The sequence below is a fragment of the Cydia pomonella genome, chromosome 2, assembly GCF_033807575.1.
Source record: "Cydia pomonella isolate Wapato2018A chromosome 2, ilCydPomo1, whole genome shotgun sequence".
Classification (NCBI taxonomy): Eukaryota; Metazoa; Arthropoda; class Insecta; order Lepidoptera; family Tortricidae; genus Cydia; species Cydia pomonella.
This window is the reverse complement of record NC_084704.1, coordinates 3,984,484-3,999,387: the sequence shown is the minus strand read 5'-3', so window position 1 is coordinate 3,999,387 and position 14,904 is coordinate 3,984,484. Positions and strand designations below refer to the sequence as shown.

Below are 14,904 nucleotides of genomic sequence, written 5' to 3'. Positions count from 1 at the left end.
ATAAATAAAAAATAGACCTGTTTTCATGTTTTTTTTAAATTTAATTTTTATTTTTTATATCGAGCCAACTTTATCACTTTACGGTTTTGCTTAGAGCCTGCCCTCGTAAATATAATCTAGCTTTCGTGTGAATTTTTTCATGGCATTTGCTCTAGATAGGTACATGCAAAACATTTTTACATTTAAAAACTTAATATAAATACTGCAATTTTGCGTTAAATATCAAAACTAGTTCCCAGTGCCAATTATTTGAACAATGAGCATTCGAGTAACCATAATGACGGTAATTCATAGCCAAGAACAAACGACGTTCGCGTATAACAAAAGAACTAAACACAAGACGCGTTGCAATTTTTCTCAACCGAATATCTCACAATTATGTTATTCCGAAATCAACTGTAAGACAAGGGGTTAAGGTAGATTCTTATGTGTACGGTTGAGAAAGATAAGAGTTTTAGGAAGTTAGGAAAGTATTTGCATAATCATTGCGCTGAATTGGTGTAACATTTGGGCGTTCAGTCCTCTTGAATTATGTGCTACGATTAGCTAATAGAGGGATTGTTTTGCAACGTTGTATCACGGGTTAGTGCTTTTTGCGAAATTTACTTTGGGTATATAAGTGCTAAGTCTATTTCGTAACAAGATTTTAATCGGTAAAATACTTCTTATTATTCAATCAGCTACTAGTTACTTAAAAATTGTTTGTCCACTTTAAATTAGGAAGTGATGTTGGTATTATTATAAAATTATGCAAAACAAATGTTCATAAAAACATGTATGTGGAGTGCAGACTGTTCCTCTGCCCTGATATGTGCTGTGTTGTTATGCTTTTAAAAGTATGTATGTATGCCCCACTTTCTTCTTCCTACTGCCCTTATCCTAAATTATGCGGGGTCGGCACAACATGTTCTCTTCCATTCTCCTCTATCTTTCGTCACCTCAGCACTCACTCCTTTCTTTCTCATATCCTCTCTCACACAATCCATCCATCGTTTTTGGGTCTACCATCCGCTCTCCGTCCGTCCACATTCATTCCTAACATTCATTTGCCTATATGGCATGTATGTATGCCACTTTATTGCACATAAACAAGTTTATACAAAAAACATCGTTACAAGCTAACATTCCGAATATATATTTACTCGCCTTTAAGACACTAAGAATAAGGTCGTGTAAAAATGTATATTTTTGGAGTGTTAGCTAGTGTTCGTTAACTGGACCTTAATAAAAGTATCTCTTCCAGATAACATAAAAAGTATGAAGGCAATGTATAAATATTGCAATGCTGGCGTTAAGTACATGATGACGCGGCATCTAATTCTGGAGTGCAGTGCGCAAAACGAATTCAATGGGTGAGTAATCTCCGCGTGGGAGCTCTCCGTGAGTTTCGTGGTGGTGACGAGATAATCCGCGTAATATGAAGCGTATATAATTAAGGATGTACGTTAAATATGTTATAGTCGTTCGATTTGTAGCTGGCCCCGAGCGGCTAATAAATAAATAAATAAAATATTATAGGACATTATTACACAAATTGACTAAGTCCCACAGTAAGCTCAATAAGGCTTGTGTTGAGGGTACTTAGACAACGATATATATAATATATAAATATTTATAAATACTTAAATACATAGAAAACACCCATGACTCAGGAACAAATATCCATGCTCATCACACGAATAAATGCCCTTACCAGGATTTGAACCCGGGACCATCAGCTTCGTAGGCAGGGTCACTACCCACTAGGCCAAACCGGTCGTCAACCGGCTAATCCTTTGTCTATTGTTCAGTAAAACAGCACGTGCCACTACCTGCAAAAAGGGTCGTATAATTCTAATAAGCACCAGAGCGCGGGTTAGTCCAACGCTCAAAAAACCAGTGTAGGTGCGCTCTCCGATAACGCGCCTTTGTTACGCATCTCGAGCACACATTTTAGACTGGTTCTGTAGCTTTCGACTCGCCGGCACTCTGTAACCGTAGAGGGACCACACAAGAAATCGCAAATTATTTTTCCATTGGTTCATTTTGAATCTTATTGCAATTTCCATAGGAGTTATAATTCAATAACCGGTTAAAGTGACCGAACCATTTTTTATGCCCGTAGTAGCACGTGCAGTTTTACTTAACAATAGACAAAGGCTTAGCCGTTTGGGGTCAGCTACAAATCGAACTACTATAATATGCTATTTTCTTGTAACCGCGCAAAAATGTCTGACGCAATTTCAATACTAAAGACAAAAATTTTATGGAGATCCTTATAAATAGATTTAGTCAATATTACCTAGTCGTATATTTGAATAATGTAGCTAATAACCACGCGCCATCCTATAAGGCTCCTAAAGGTTACCTCTGGATTATAGTTTAGAAACTAACCTGTAAAGTTTTAGCCTCTTTCTTTCCTAGTAAGTGTGAGAAAAACGAATGACTTCTGCAAGAGTTTCAAGATTGTTACCCTTCTTACAACAAACACCAGACCAGGAGACATAAATTAAATCTTTTTCATTTACCCTTTGACTGCCAAAGACGTCAAGTGACCCGCAAGGTTACAGTGTAATATCAACCTTCGTGCATTCTGATAAGGTTTAGAATGGCGCGTTGTATATGTCGCAGTCATCTGGATAAATTAGCCAGCTAATTAGTCGCCTAGGCTATTCATTAAATCCAACCAGCCGGTCGGCCGGATCCAATTTGATGCTAAGGTCGATAGTTAATCACTTTTCTTTTTTCTTTCTTCTTTAAAATAAAATAAATAAATATCAAAATTCAAATCTAACCGAACATCATAATAATAAATTCATCAATGTATTTTACTAAATGACTACATTGACGTTCAGCCTTCTGGTTAAACATTGCATCAATGACTTGACTGGTGGTTCTTCAGCCTTTTTATTAGATGCCCGTGGTTAATAAACGGACTAGGCGACTAATAAGCTGGCTAATTTAACCAGTTGGCTGCGACTACTAACAAAAGTTTGCCACGTTTTATAAGGGGGTTAGACTTTAGACATTTTAAAATGAACTTACCCGAGTGTGATATGTTGGCATCTTCTCGTTCGTTCTGCGTCAATCCCATGGTCGGCAAAGCACAAGCTTCATCCCTGAAAACAACACAGAGTCACTAAAATAATACAAAGTTTGCAACTAGTCATCAATATACATAGATCGTGTCATTCATGATGACGCGCGAATTTGACAAATCTAACCCTTAATGGCATGAAAATACGAACCAAGACGCACGTCCACTTAAATGACATGATCTATATCATCATCACTCTTTGAACGTTATGCTTATCGTGTGCGGCGCGTCATCGTAAACCTAGTCAGAGTGCACGAAGGTTGATATTCGGCCGTAGCTGCGCGCGTTAGTTGACGTCCAAAGGGTTAAGTTATGATATTATAGGTACCATTAGCCGTAAAAGTGTATGGCGACTTTATGAATGAGTTCATTCATAATTTCTCCATGCAATTTCGCAACTCACTGTACTTACTGTAAGTAAGTACAAGCGAAGGCGCGGACTGGACGCACGCGGCGAGCGGAGCGGCGGGCGGCGCTGCAAGCGGTGTCGCTGTCGTCCGAAACAGATTCATTCTAAGTCTATACATTTTGATCGTGCCGCGCGAACCACCGCTCGCGCCTCCCGGCACCGCGTGTATACAGTTCGCGGCCATCCCTTAACTTATGGGTGTAGTTAGAAAAAAAATGTGACCTTTTTCTACTGACACCAAACTATAGATACTGAACAAGACCCTTTTTGAAAAACTAGCAAACATTCCTGACGACCACAAGCCACAAGTTTTGCGATGACAAAACTTGAATGCCTTTAACCTTTTATATGTGTGGTGGTCAAAAACCATGGGTTAAAACCGATTGTGCTGTATAGAGTAGAAAAAAATTGTTCTTTAACCTTTTAACCACTTAGAATTATTCATCGATCGTGCTCGTATCGCCGCGGGTACGAAGTTCCACGAAGTTTTGTCTTATATATCAGACTACGGCGGTTAAAAGGTTAAAAAATTATAAACATGACAAAAAATCGGTCATGATCCTTATCATCAAGAGCTATGGTCAGTCTGTCTCCGTTAAATCGTTCGCAAAATTTTATTGTATGGGAATTTTTATAGTTGACAGTGACGTTGATCAGTCCACTAAATGTAGTTGGTGCAACTGGCCCTTAATCTCCTTACAAAAACATGTAATAATGACAACTTTATTCCAACAACATAAGAGTCATTGTGCCCCGCATATTTGTCAAACCTTGGAAAGTGTACATTCATTAAGCTGAATTGGTCAATCATGTTCATGTGAAAGATATAAAACGCACTAGGTCTTGAGTAATTGATTTATTTGTGAATTAAGTACATGATAATATTAAGTCCGACGACCGACGCTCACGTTGGCGCGGGAAAAAACTCTCCTGACAGCCCGCGCCCATGACAGCTGGGCTGTCAGTTAGGGCACGTTTAGAAACCCGGACAATATAAATATTAACAACTAGTATCTAAATAGAAATAGTTTGATGACAGACGGTGTTTTCCAAATAATAATGATATAAATTATCTTACATTTCTAACACATGTGACATAAATTTCTCATGTCGCGTTATTGTAATGACATTCATACAGGTAAAAAATAGCTTTCGGTTTAAAATTAGCTCCAATTTTTATAATGTTTCATACAGGGGCCCGATTTTTTAATTTCGATCGCTCGATTTCGTGTTCTCTCTTTAATAATAATATTTCCTCTACTAGGCATTTCAATTCTACGAATATAATTGTAAACGAGTGGTCAATACCACTAGATTCCCAATTTCTATAATTCGTATCGTTGTCCACAGATTTTCGAGGGATGTAATCGAGCGCTCGAAATTAAAAAAGCGGCCAAGTGCGAGTCGGACTCGCGCATGAAGGGTTCCGTACCATTTAAGACGTATTAAAAAAAAATCTACTTGCTAGATCTTGTTCAACATTTTACCACTTTGGACACACATTTTACCACTTTGGAACTGTTTCTCGCGCAAACTATTCAGTTTAGAAAAAAATGATGTTAGGAACCTAAATATCATTTTTGAAGACCTATCCATAGATACCCCACACGTATGGGTTTGATGAAAAATTTTTTTTTTTAATTTATTGACGTATTAAAAAAAAACTATTCACTAGATCTCGTTCAAACCAATTTTCGGTGGAAGTTTGCATGGTAATGTATATCATATATTTTTTTTAGATTTTTCATTCTGTTATTTTAGAAGTTACAGGGGGGGGGACACACATTTTTTCACTCTGGAAGTGTCTCTCGCGCAAACTATTCAGTTTAGAAAAAAATGATATTAGAAACCTAAATATCATTTTTGAAGACCTATCCATAGATACCCCACACGTATGGGTTTGATGAAAAAAAAATTTTTTTTTAATTTTTATGACGTATTAAAAAAAAACTACTTACTAGATCTCGTTCGAACCAATTTTCGGTGGAAGTTTGCATGGCAATGTATATCATATATTTTTTTTAGATTTTTCATTCTGTTATTTTAGAAGTTAGAGGGGGGGGGGACACACATTTTTTTCACTTTGGAAGTGTCTCTCGCGCAAACTATTCAGTTTAGAAAAAAATTATATTAGAAACCTAAATATCATTTTTGAAGACCTATCCATAGATACCCCACACGTATGGGTTTGATGAAAAAAAATTTTTTTTTAATTTTTATGACGTATTAAAAAAAAACTACTTACTAGATCTCGTTCGAACCAATTTTCGGTGGAAGTTTGCATGGCAATGTATATCATATATTTTTTTTAGATTTTTCATTCTGTTATTTTAGAAGTTACGGGGGGGGGGACACACTTTTTACCACTTTGGAAGTGTCTCTCGCGCAAACTTTTCAGTTTAGAAAAAAATGATATTAGAAACCTCAATATCATTTTTAAAGACCTATCCATAGATACCCCACACGTATGAGTTTGATGAAAAAAGATTTTTTGAGTTTCAGTTCTAAGTATGGGGAACCCCCAAAATTTATTGTTTTTTTTCTATTTTTGTGTGAACATCATAATGCGGTTCATAGAATACATCTACTTACCAAGTTTGAACAGTATAGCTTTTATAGTTTCGGAAAAAAGTGGCTGTGACAGAATCGGACAGACAGACGGACATGACGAATCTATAAGGGTTCCGTTTTTTGCCATTTGGCTACGGAACCCTAAAAATCGCCTCCCAGCACTGCATACTGTATGATATTTATTTTTACCATCACATTGTATTTTGCAACCAGTCAATTTGAGGTTCTTGTCTGTTTTAAAACAGTTTGCATACTTGTCTTTCTGCACTTTTGAGACCTGCAGTCTTTATGCATCTATTTAAAAAATAATTTGAAATTCACAAAGCAATGTACAGGGTATTTATTTAGACACCTGCAATAATTTAACCTTTTGACCGCCAAAGACGTCATATGACGCGCGCGGCTACAGCCCAATATCAACCTTCATGCGTACCGACAAGGTTCACGATTACGCGCCGCGTACGATAGGCGTGGCGTTCAAAAGGTTAAGGGGTGAATATATAGGTCATATTGAGCAACTTTTACTAGGGGACGAACCCGGAAATCACAAAAAAAAATTTCTGTTTCAGTTGCTCATATGACCTATATATTCACCCCGTAAATTATTGCAGGTGACTAAATAAACACCCTAATGACTGACCTGACTAAACAAACTAATTTAAATTTAAAAAACTCAAGAAGACTTACCGAAGTATCTTCTCCCTAAAGCAGAGCACCGTCCTGCGCTCGTCGCTCACCCCGATGGAGAATGTGGCGAGCTCCGGACAGCCAAGCTCCTCCACACAACGGTGGATCAGGAACCGCCGGTAGTTACTCACCGGTGGGAACACCAGCACGCTGAAATGATACACTATTAGTATTAAATTGTCTTTCAATTGGTTGCTGTAGCTTCTTACCGACAAAAAATGTTTGAAACCTGGCATATAATTGTTCCGTAAGTCCTAAGCCTATTAAGATCGGGAACCCATTGGCGATCTATGGTGCCACAGGGTGGGGGTTATTCCAAAACTGCTAAGAGTCCATGTTGTTGTTTGGTATCAATTTCGAATAAATAACATATAATTCTGACTGGCGGACCGCAATTTGTTGAGCATTAAAAAAAAAAACAGTAGTTTTACACAGAACACCCTCACTATTAGTATTTTTATACTCGATGAGTACAGGTGTCATTTCAATTTAATTTTACGGGATTTTGCGTTTTTAAGTTATAAATGATATGGAGATGATACCTGTCACCCAACCCATAGAATTTGAAAAATACTATAGTTTAAAGGTCACCAATTACTTTATTCAGGGGTCCCGATTTTAAAATAAAATGACCATTGCAGTCTGTTTCTATTTGAGTTTATTAAATAAGTGAAAAAATAATAAAAGTTGGCAGTCCGGAGCCGGTCTGCCGTACTATAGTTTATTAGAAATTTCTGACTAAGGAACTATTTTTGAATAAAAGCTGACTTCAAATGTTTTTAAGTGTTTTGACATCATAAGCCAATCAAAAACCTTTGCATGTTCTATTAATTATAAAATTAACATTGATCAACACATATTTAAAATTAATGTAAGCAGGACATCTGTAAATAATTTAAAGCTTTCTAAGGCAGAGGGAATATATTTCTTGCATGATTTTCAACTTTATTTCAAAGTGGTAGGGTTCAATTTTACATAATTACTGACACCCTTAAAATATGCCTGAATTTTTTTTTCTGCTGCAGCTATTAAAGCAAGGTTTTTTAAATATAATTTTAGTTAAAAATTGTAATATTTAATGCCGTTTTGTAAAAAGGCTTTAGCAAGAAAAAATCCTAAAAAAATTTGTCAACATATTATTGGGCCAACCTTTGCTTATTATTATTAATAAAGAATACAAGTGGTAAATACATCTTGAACTTAGCAAATGACAAGGTGAAAGCAAAAGAAGATTGAAGGTGATTCAATTGAACTAATCAGAAGTGTCCCAATTGATCCCTTGACCCCATTCTAGAGGAAGCTTGGTGTTAACTGGAGCAGGTATTAATAGATATGCTGAAAACACTGGGTTACTGAATATACTGTGGCAAATTTAATGATAATAATACAAGTTAAGTTTATATTGTATACCTAATTAAGTTATAATAAAATAATACATATTAAATAGACATGTATAAAAACAAAAAAAAAACACTTGCTACTCATTGCAAAAATATAAATTGTATAAAAAAAAGTTACCTATGTCAGTCATAATAAGAAAAAAAAATGAGTTTAGGCTATACAAGTAAAAACCACTCGGTAAAATCATATAACGTCGTCAATAACTATAAAATATTTTTATATTATGCCTTATTTAGTGCCTAATTCATGTCTCATTTAAATCTACTAGGTACAACGCTAAGTCATTACAAATAAAAGAAAAAAAATGCGTAGTCGCGTGTCCGCACGGAATCTCGTATGATGATCCGAGCAATTTTATAGATCATTTATGAATATTTATTAGCGTCCGCACCGCTGTCTCGCTCCATATAATCCGCGACCTACGTACATCTTTGACGGATTTTAACCTTGAAAATAACAACTGAATAACGAAATGTACATCCACCAAAGAGATATGAAATAAACATATCTAAAAAGCCTTTTCATCATGCACGAAAATTTATTAGAATTATAAAAGACTCACAACTCGGACAAAATAATGTGCGGAAAATAACAATAAAGCAAAAATTGTTTACCTGTCAACTCTTTTTTCGGCTATAAAACATTTTAGATCGTCTTTTACATCTTCAACAAAATTATCGTCTGCTAAACTCAGGAACCTGTCCACCGTTTTGGCACCCAGCTTGACGGTGGCTTGTTGATTCCAACGAAAATAAAAACTAAACGATCTAATTCACGTGCCAAACTGGAAATTTCAGCCAACCATTTTCAATTTTTTGTTTGTTTGCTGTTTTTTTAAATTGCCTCCTGCTGAGGTAAGGCAATGGACTGGGTCATTCAGCCATTTAGTGTTGCTCCTATGAGTTACGGTTTCTATTCCCATTGACTTCAAACTAACTTCGAATAGAAAATTGATTAAATATATTTTAGGAAAAATCAGACTAAAATATAAAGAATTCATATTATATCTGGTTACTACGTAAGCAACAAAAATATTTTCGATAAATGTATCCGTAAATAATCGATAGTAAATATTTGTAGAGCATCTCTAGCCGCGTTACAGCGTTTAGTTATCAGCGCTGCAAATGTAGCTCACTATCATACATAATTCCAATTTACAATTCATTTGTACAAAAAAACTACGAACAATAAAAAAAGCTACATTTATATGATTTATATTTAGTTAGTCTTAATCTGCTATAGTTTTGGCAATGATTTGCGTTTTCTCTGAAACACTATAGTAGTGAACAAAACGTAATGTGAAGTGTTGAGTTGACTGATCGAGAGATTCGCGTTTATGTTCTAATTTTTTTGTTTTAGATTAATTTAAGTTAGTTTAATAAATGTTTTTAGCACAGTAGTAGTCTTAGGATGACCATGGAAAGGAGGATAAAGCTGAAAACCCTTAACAGCCACATAACTTGCAAGATTTGCCGCGGATACTTCATAGATGCTACCACAGTCACCGAATGCTTACATACGTGTTAGTATTTTCTCGAATTAACACCAATATAGCGCTATTCTCTGCTAACAATCTTACAATAAAACTAATCTTATGATAATTTTCCTTTACTGGCTTATAAATATAAGTTATGTAGGGTTAAACCAGTAACTTTTTTTCTGAGAATAGTACCATGAACTTACCCTAAGTTATTTTAAGACCCCCCAGCTGCATGTATGTTTTGCTTTGCCAACAAATCTAGTCTTACGTCTTGAAAGTTGATACCTATCTAATTTGCAACATTTCAGTCTGCAAAAGCTGCTTAGTGAAACATTTGGAGGAGAATAACACATGTCCAACATGCGACATCGTGATACACCAGTCGCACCCACTGCAGTACATCAGCTTCGACCGCACCATGCAAGACATTGTCTACAAGCTTGTACCAGATTTGCAAGACAGTGAGTATTTATTGCCTAATACTGAGCCACTATCAATATAAAGTCTATTCAATATTTTTTTAATAGTGTTGTTGCAGACAGAGTAAAGGCACTAGTTTAAGGAGGCCCTCTGCATCTCTAAGTTGCCTTTGGACACAAAGAACCACACATTTATTTATTTAAAATTTATTTCTCAGTAAAAATTGAACAAAAGGTGAACTTAATGCCAGGAGGCATTCTCTACCAGATATAAATCATTATTATTTTAATCAATATCAATTAGTGTTTGGATAGACCTTTCTTTTTCATGGGCTGGATTGTATATGTATATAGTTAAATAATAAGAAGTTATTTCGATGCCAAAAGGCACATCATAGCTGTTCCTTAGAATACTGAGTTACCATCTATTTATGTACCTTGAATATTGTGGGGAATGTTTTTAATAAGGAGTACCACATAAGACAACAAACAAAGTTTTTGGACAAAAATTTGGTTTTTAATGCATGCTTTTATTACAAACTGTAATTTTATAACTACAGTCGTCTACCATCTACTACTCATCTAAACAATTGTAACAGAGCCAAACTCAATGAAGTTGCATTGTTTTATCTCGAGAGTTCCAAGGGTCACCACTGGTGTCCATAACCATATTGATATCATCATAATAATGCATTGTCACTAATCTTTTATAATTATGACCAAGGGCATCGTCAGCTGATGGGCTAGGGGGCAGTTAATATGTCTGTTGGTTAAGGGGATGGGGAGGGGCATTCCATGCATAATTTAATGATTTGTTGCTATAATCACTACATTTACTGTTCCAAAGAAACTGTTTAGAGCCGTATAATTTAATTAAAGTACCATACTTTTCATTATCAATGTCTGTGGCCGCATGGTGAGCCAACTGAAATATATACACTTTTGTTCCAACTGCGTGAACAGAACATTGAACCCTCCTTTGCCTTGCTGCCAAAAACTGACAATAAATGGTTCGTCAGGTGGCATGTGCTCGCGCGCCAATGATCGCGTTGGCTCGCACGGCGGCCCAGTATCCACTGCACGCGGTTACCAAGCCAATGTCCGAACTTGCCGCGCGATATCGTAACGCGGCTTAAAAGCACTGGTTATAGGAACCACATTTGTCTGTTATCTAACATGGCTTTAAACTCTGGAAAAAAATATTCTGTCTTCAGATGAGCTCAAACGCGAGCGAAGTTTCTACCGCGTGCGGAACCTGCCATGCCCCAAGGATGCTGCATTGGCTCTGGGAGATAAGGGCGGTGCAGGTGAAGAGCCTGAACAGCCTGACAACACAGACAACCATAGGAAAGATGAACAGGTGAGTATTGTGTCTTATCCTAGTTATTTTCACGCAAAACAATCACACACATTACAGCATCACACTGTGATGGTACTTACAGTATTGTCCTAGATTTTCTTGTTTCATAATAGTGATTATGGTTCTCTGGCAGCTCAGCATTTGCCTTGGCAAGCAAACTTCATAACTGCCTCACTTTGCATACAAATGTCAAACTGTACCCTCATTATCTACACATAACAGGGGTATTTATAGTGGACATGAGCCCATAAATAACTACTTAAAAGCATCAAAGTTAGGAAAGCAAAATCAGTACTATACGAATTTAAAAACATATGTAGTTGTGTCATGTTATAAATTAATAATCATTGTGAATATAGCCATATAGTAAGTACCTTTACGAACAACAAATTCTGAATCTAAATTTGATTTGAATCAGAGTTGTTTTAAAAATCCCAAACTTGACAACAGGTTAACGTCTGCCTGGAGTGTATATCAACATCGCTCCGGACGCTGAAGCGCAGCTTCATCCGCTGCTCCGCTCAGGCCACCATTACGCACCTCAAGAAGTTTGTCGCCAAGAAGGTGCTCAATGGCATGGAGAAGTATAGAGAAGTAAGTAGTGTTCACTGAGAAATGTCTACTAATATTATTTGTGTAAAAAAAATATGTGAAAGTAACTCGGTCTGACTGTCTGTCTCATAGATATAGTATATTTTCTATACATGTGCCAAACGCGTGTGTGGAAGTCCTTCGTTACCTGTAATGGAGGCATGAGAGGCCGCTTCCGCCTTTCGGCTGTGACGGGTCGCTTCCCACCGTCGTGGGGAGGTCATTCTACGTCTTTTTAAGGACCTGAGCCTGGTGATACCGTTTGAGCGGGGCCGCGGTGAAGGCGATCGGTAGCTTAGCTGGCGTGTGCGGCGTGGCCACACGCGTGCGCCCGTGAAGGACAGAACATTCGTAATGCGCCTAAATTAAAAACACGTTTTAACATTCCTCACAAAAACAACCTACGTAATTTGGTCGGGTTGACTGTTATCCACTATAAAAAGTATGGAGTGTGGAATTATAAGGAGTGAAATCTCTTATGGTAGAACTGTTGCAAAAGTGTCCAGCTGTCAGCTATAAATAATAGTTCCAAATCTCTCCAGAGTAGCGCTAGAGTAGCTAAGAACCTAGGCGTTAATGACGGAGTGAAGTGCGCTGTCTATGATTTGTTTTTTTTTTCAAGTATTCTAGGTATTGTAGCGCCACCTATTTAAGGTTTTTTGATGACACTTTTTGGTACATGGAGATTCCATTCCTACGTCCACCTTCCATAAGAAAAACGGTGGGCAACAAAATACGTGTAAGTCAATTAGGACTTTTTAGAAGTTGGCAGAAAGGAAAAGTGAGACTGACAAGGACAAACAATATCAGCGCTTTCTCTGCTACTCCTACTCAAAGTTTCATAAGACCATCCCGTTAGATCATTTCTCTTTCTTCCACTACTATGACTTATTATGATGCATTCCCGTTACCAGGGAGGTTTTGGGCTTATACTGAGCAACTTTTACTATGGGAATGCACATAATTTTTGGCCACCTGTTTATATACATAAACTTCATTAAATCGTTTCTTCTCCAGATTGACATCCTATGTAACGACGAGCTCCTCGGCAAGGACCACACGCTGAAGTTCGTGTACGTGACCCGCTGGCGGTTCCGAGACCCGCCGCTGCGGCTCCAGTACCGGCCCAAGATAGACCTCTAGCGATGTGTGATCCTTACAGTGAGACGAATACTGCAACTTAGCACCTACAACATTGAATTGACCTTATGTCTTTGCGATAGAGTTTACAATAGTAAAAGGTGACCACACGCTGAAGTGTACGTGACTCGCTGGCGGTTCCAGAGGGCCTACCGCGAACCACGTTCGACGTGTTGCCTCTCTGTCGCACCTGTAACTTTGTACGTAAGTGTGACAGGGAGGCAACACATGGAACGTGGTTCGCGGTAGGCCCACAGTACCGGCCTAAGATAGACCTCTAGCGTTGTGTGGTCGTTACAGTGAGACGAGGAGCTCCACGTGGTCGGTTAAATAATGTTAGTACAATAACAAAAATCGACATAATTTAGCATAAAGGACCCACCAAAATGTGTAAATAAAATGTGAACTCTCTATCGAAAAGATAAAATTTTTGAAGATGGATCCTTTTCGCTAAATTACGTCCTTCAAATTGTCCAAACTGCTAATAGACAAATTGTAAACATTAATGTCAAAGATAAAAGTTTCATCCATGGTCAGATAAATGTGTTGTTGTCTAGTACATGCACCGGAGCACAGAATAAATAATATCACTACCGTACAGAAAGGAAACTACCTACAAAGCCGAAGTTTGACAGCGATTCAGGGACGAATAATGCTATCCCTTTCTAATGTATGGCACTATCCCTTTCGGCTATTTAGGGTTGTCAAATGTAATTATCTTATCTGTGGTCGTGCAGGCAAAGGAACGTCAAGTTTTTTAATTGCTCGGAGCATTGCTGTGCCGAACGGAGCTGAGAACGGCCGAACGCTGTAGTTTCCTCCAACTGACCGAAGAGTATTTTTTGAAATGTGGTGTGATGTCAGTTTCAAACGAAGGATCATTCTAATACCATACCTATTTGTAAGTAGTAATAGAATTTGTACTTTGAAAAATGCACTCACTTGAATTTTTTGATGATCAATGTTCTCGTGTTGTCTGTCAGTTTTTAATGAGTTTCAAATTTAATGGAAACGAATATGATTACTTTATGAACAAATTAACAAATATTATAGATTAATTGATGGTTTTATGAATTGATGGATAATATTAACGAATCTTACTATTTATTCAATTTTAAAATGTGATGGCCGGAAAAACCTCCCTCTTTGTCGCTTGCCATAAGGACGCCTTGTCAGGTTATTCGTATAAAGATACAAGCTAATCTCGTCCTTATGGCAAGCGACAAACTGGGACTTTTTTCCGGCCGCGGTCACAAACATGCTAATACAAATTGATGTAATGTTAATTTAGTTACCTTAACAGTTTGCAGCCAAGAATAATTAGAATTATTTTAGTACATTTTATTTCTAACTAGAATGCAATTTAATTTCGTGTATAAGGTCAAAATAAAATACTATACATGTTTTTATTTTAGGTTGTTATTATGTTTTAGTTAATTTGTTATGCATTTAGTTTCTTCCTTTGACATGAGAGGGGTATTTTCTCATTTTAGCCGGTTTTTTTATAACGACAAACCACGTATCCGGAAGGTTTTCTTTCTTTTTATAATTGACTGGAACATTTTTAGATTAATTCAAATTTTCCTTTAATTAGTCTAAGTAAGCAAATGATTTATTTAAAATGAGGAGCAACTTTATGTGAATTAATTGAAATATATTTAGTTTTAATGTTTAATTTTGTTTCATTGCCATACCCATACCAACCCATACATACCCATAGCAAAAGTTTGGTTATATCCTCCTAAGGCCCAAGTTCCTCCCTATAGGACT

General features: G+C 36.9%; 3 protein-coding genes across 3 annotated transcripts in view; 1 reads left to right on the top strand and 2 right to left on the bottom strand.

The window, feature by feature from the left end:
- Positions 1-6,158, bottom strand: part of LOC133531637 (uncharacterized) — a 72,461-nt gene extending 66,303 nt beyond the window's left edge. Inside the window, exon 1 of the mRNA XM_061869962.1 lies at positions 6,005-6,158. The gene's annotated coding sequence lies outside the window, so the exon portion shown is untranslated. The remainder of the gene's footprint in view (positions 1-6,004) is intronic.
- Positions 1-9,042, bottom strand: part of LOC133531642 (uncharacterized) — a 64,147-nt gene extending 55,105 nt beyond the window's left edge. The window contains exons 1-3 of the mRNA XM_061869978.1: positions 8,759-9,042; positions 6,744-6,893; positions 3,025-3,098 (exon numbers count right to left, since the gene is read on the bottom strand). Of these exons, the coding sequence (XP_061725962.1) occupies positions 3,025-3,073 (49 nt within the window). The 5' untranslated portion in view covers positions 3,074-3,098; positions 6,744-6,893; positions 8,759-9,042. The remainder of the gene's footprint in view (positions 1-3,024; positions 3,099-6,743; positions 6,894-8,758) is intronic.
- A 389-nt stretch (positions 9,043-9,431) lies between these two features.
- LOC133531730 (polycomb group RING finger protein 3) lies at positions 9,432-14,809 on the top strand. The gene is made up of 5 exons (XM_061870112.1): positions 9,432-9,666; positions 9,933-10,085; positions 11,258-11,403; positions 11,854-11,997; positions 13,012-14,809. The coding sequence occupies exons 1-5, from the start codon at positions 9,555-9,557 to the stop codon at positions 13,135-13,137; spliced, it is 681 nt and encodes a 226-aa protein (XP_061726096.1). The 5' UTR covers positions 9,432-9,554; the 3' UTR covers positions 13,138-14,809.
- The last annotated feature ends 95 nt before the right edge of the window (positions 14,810-14,904 follow it).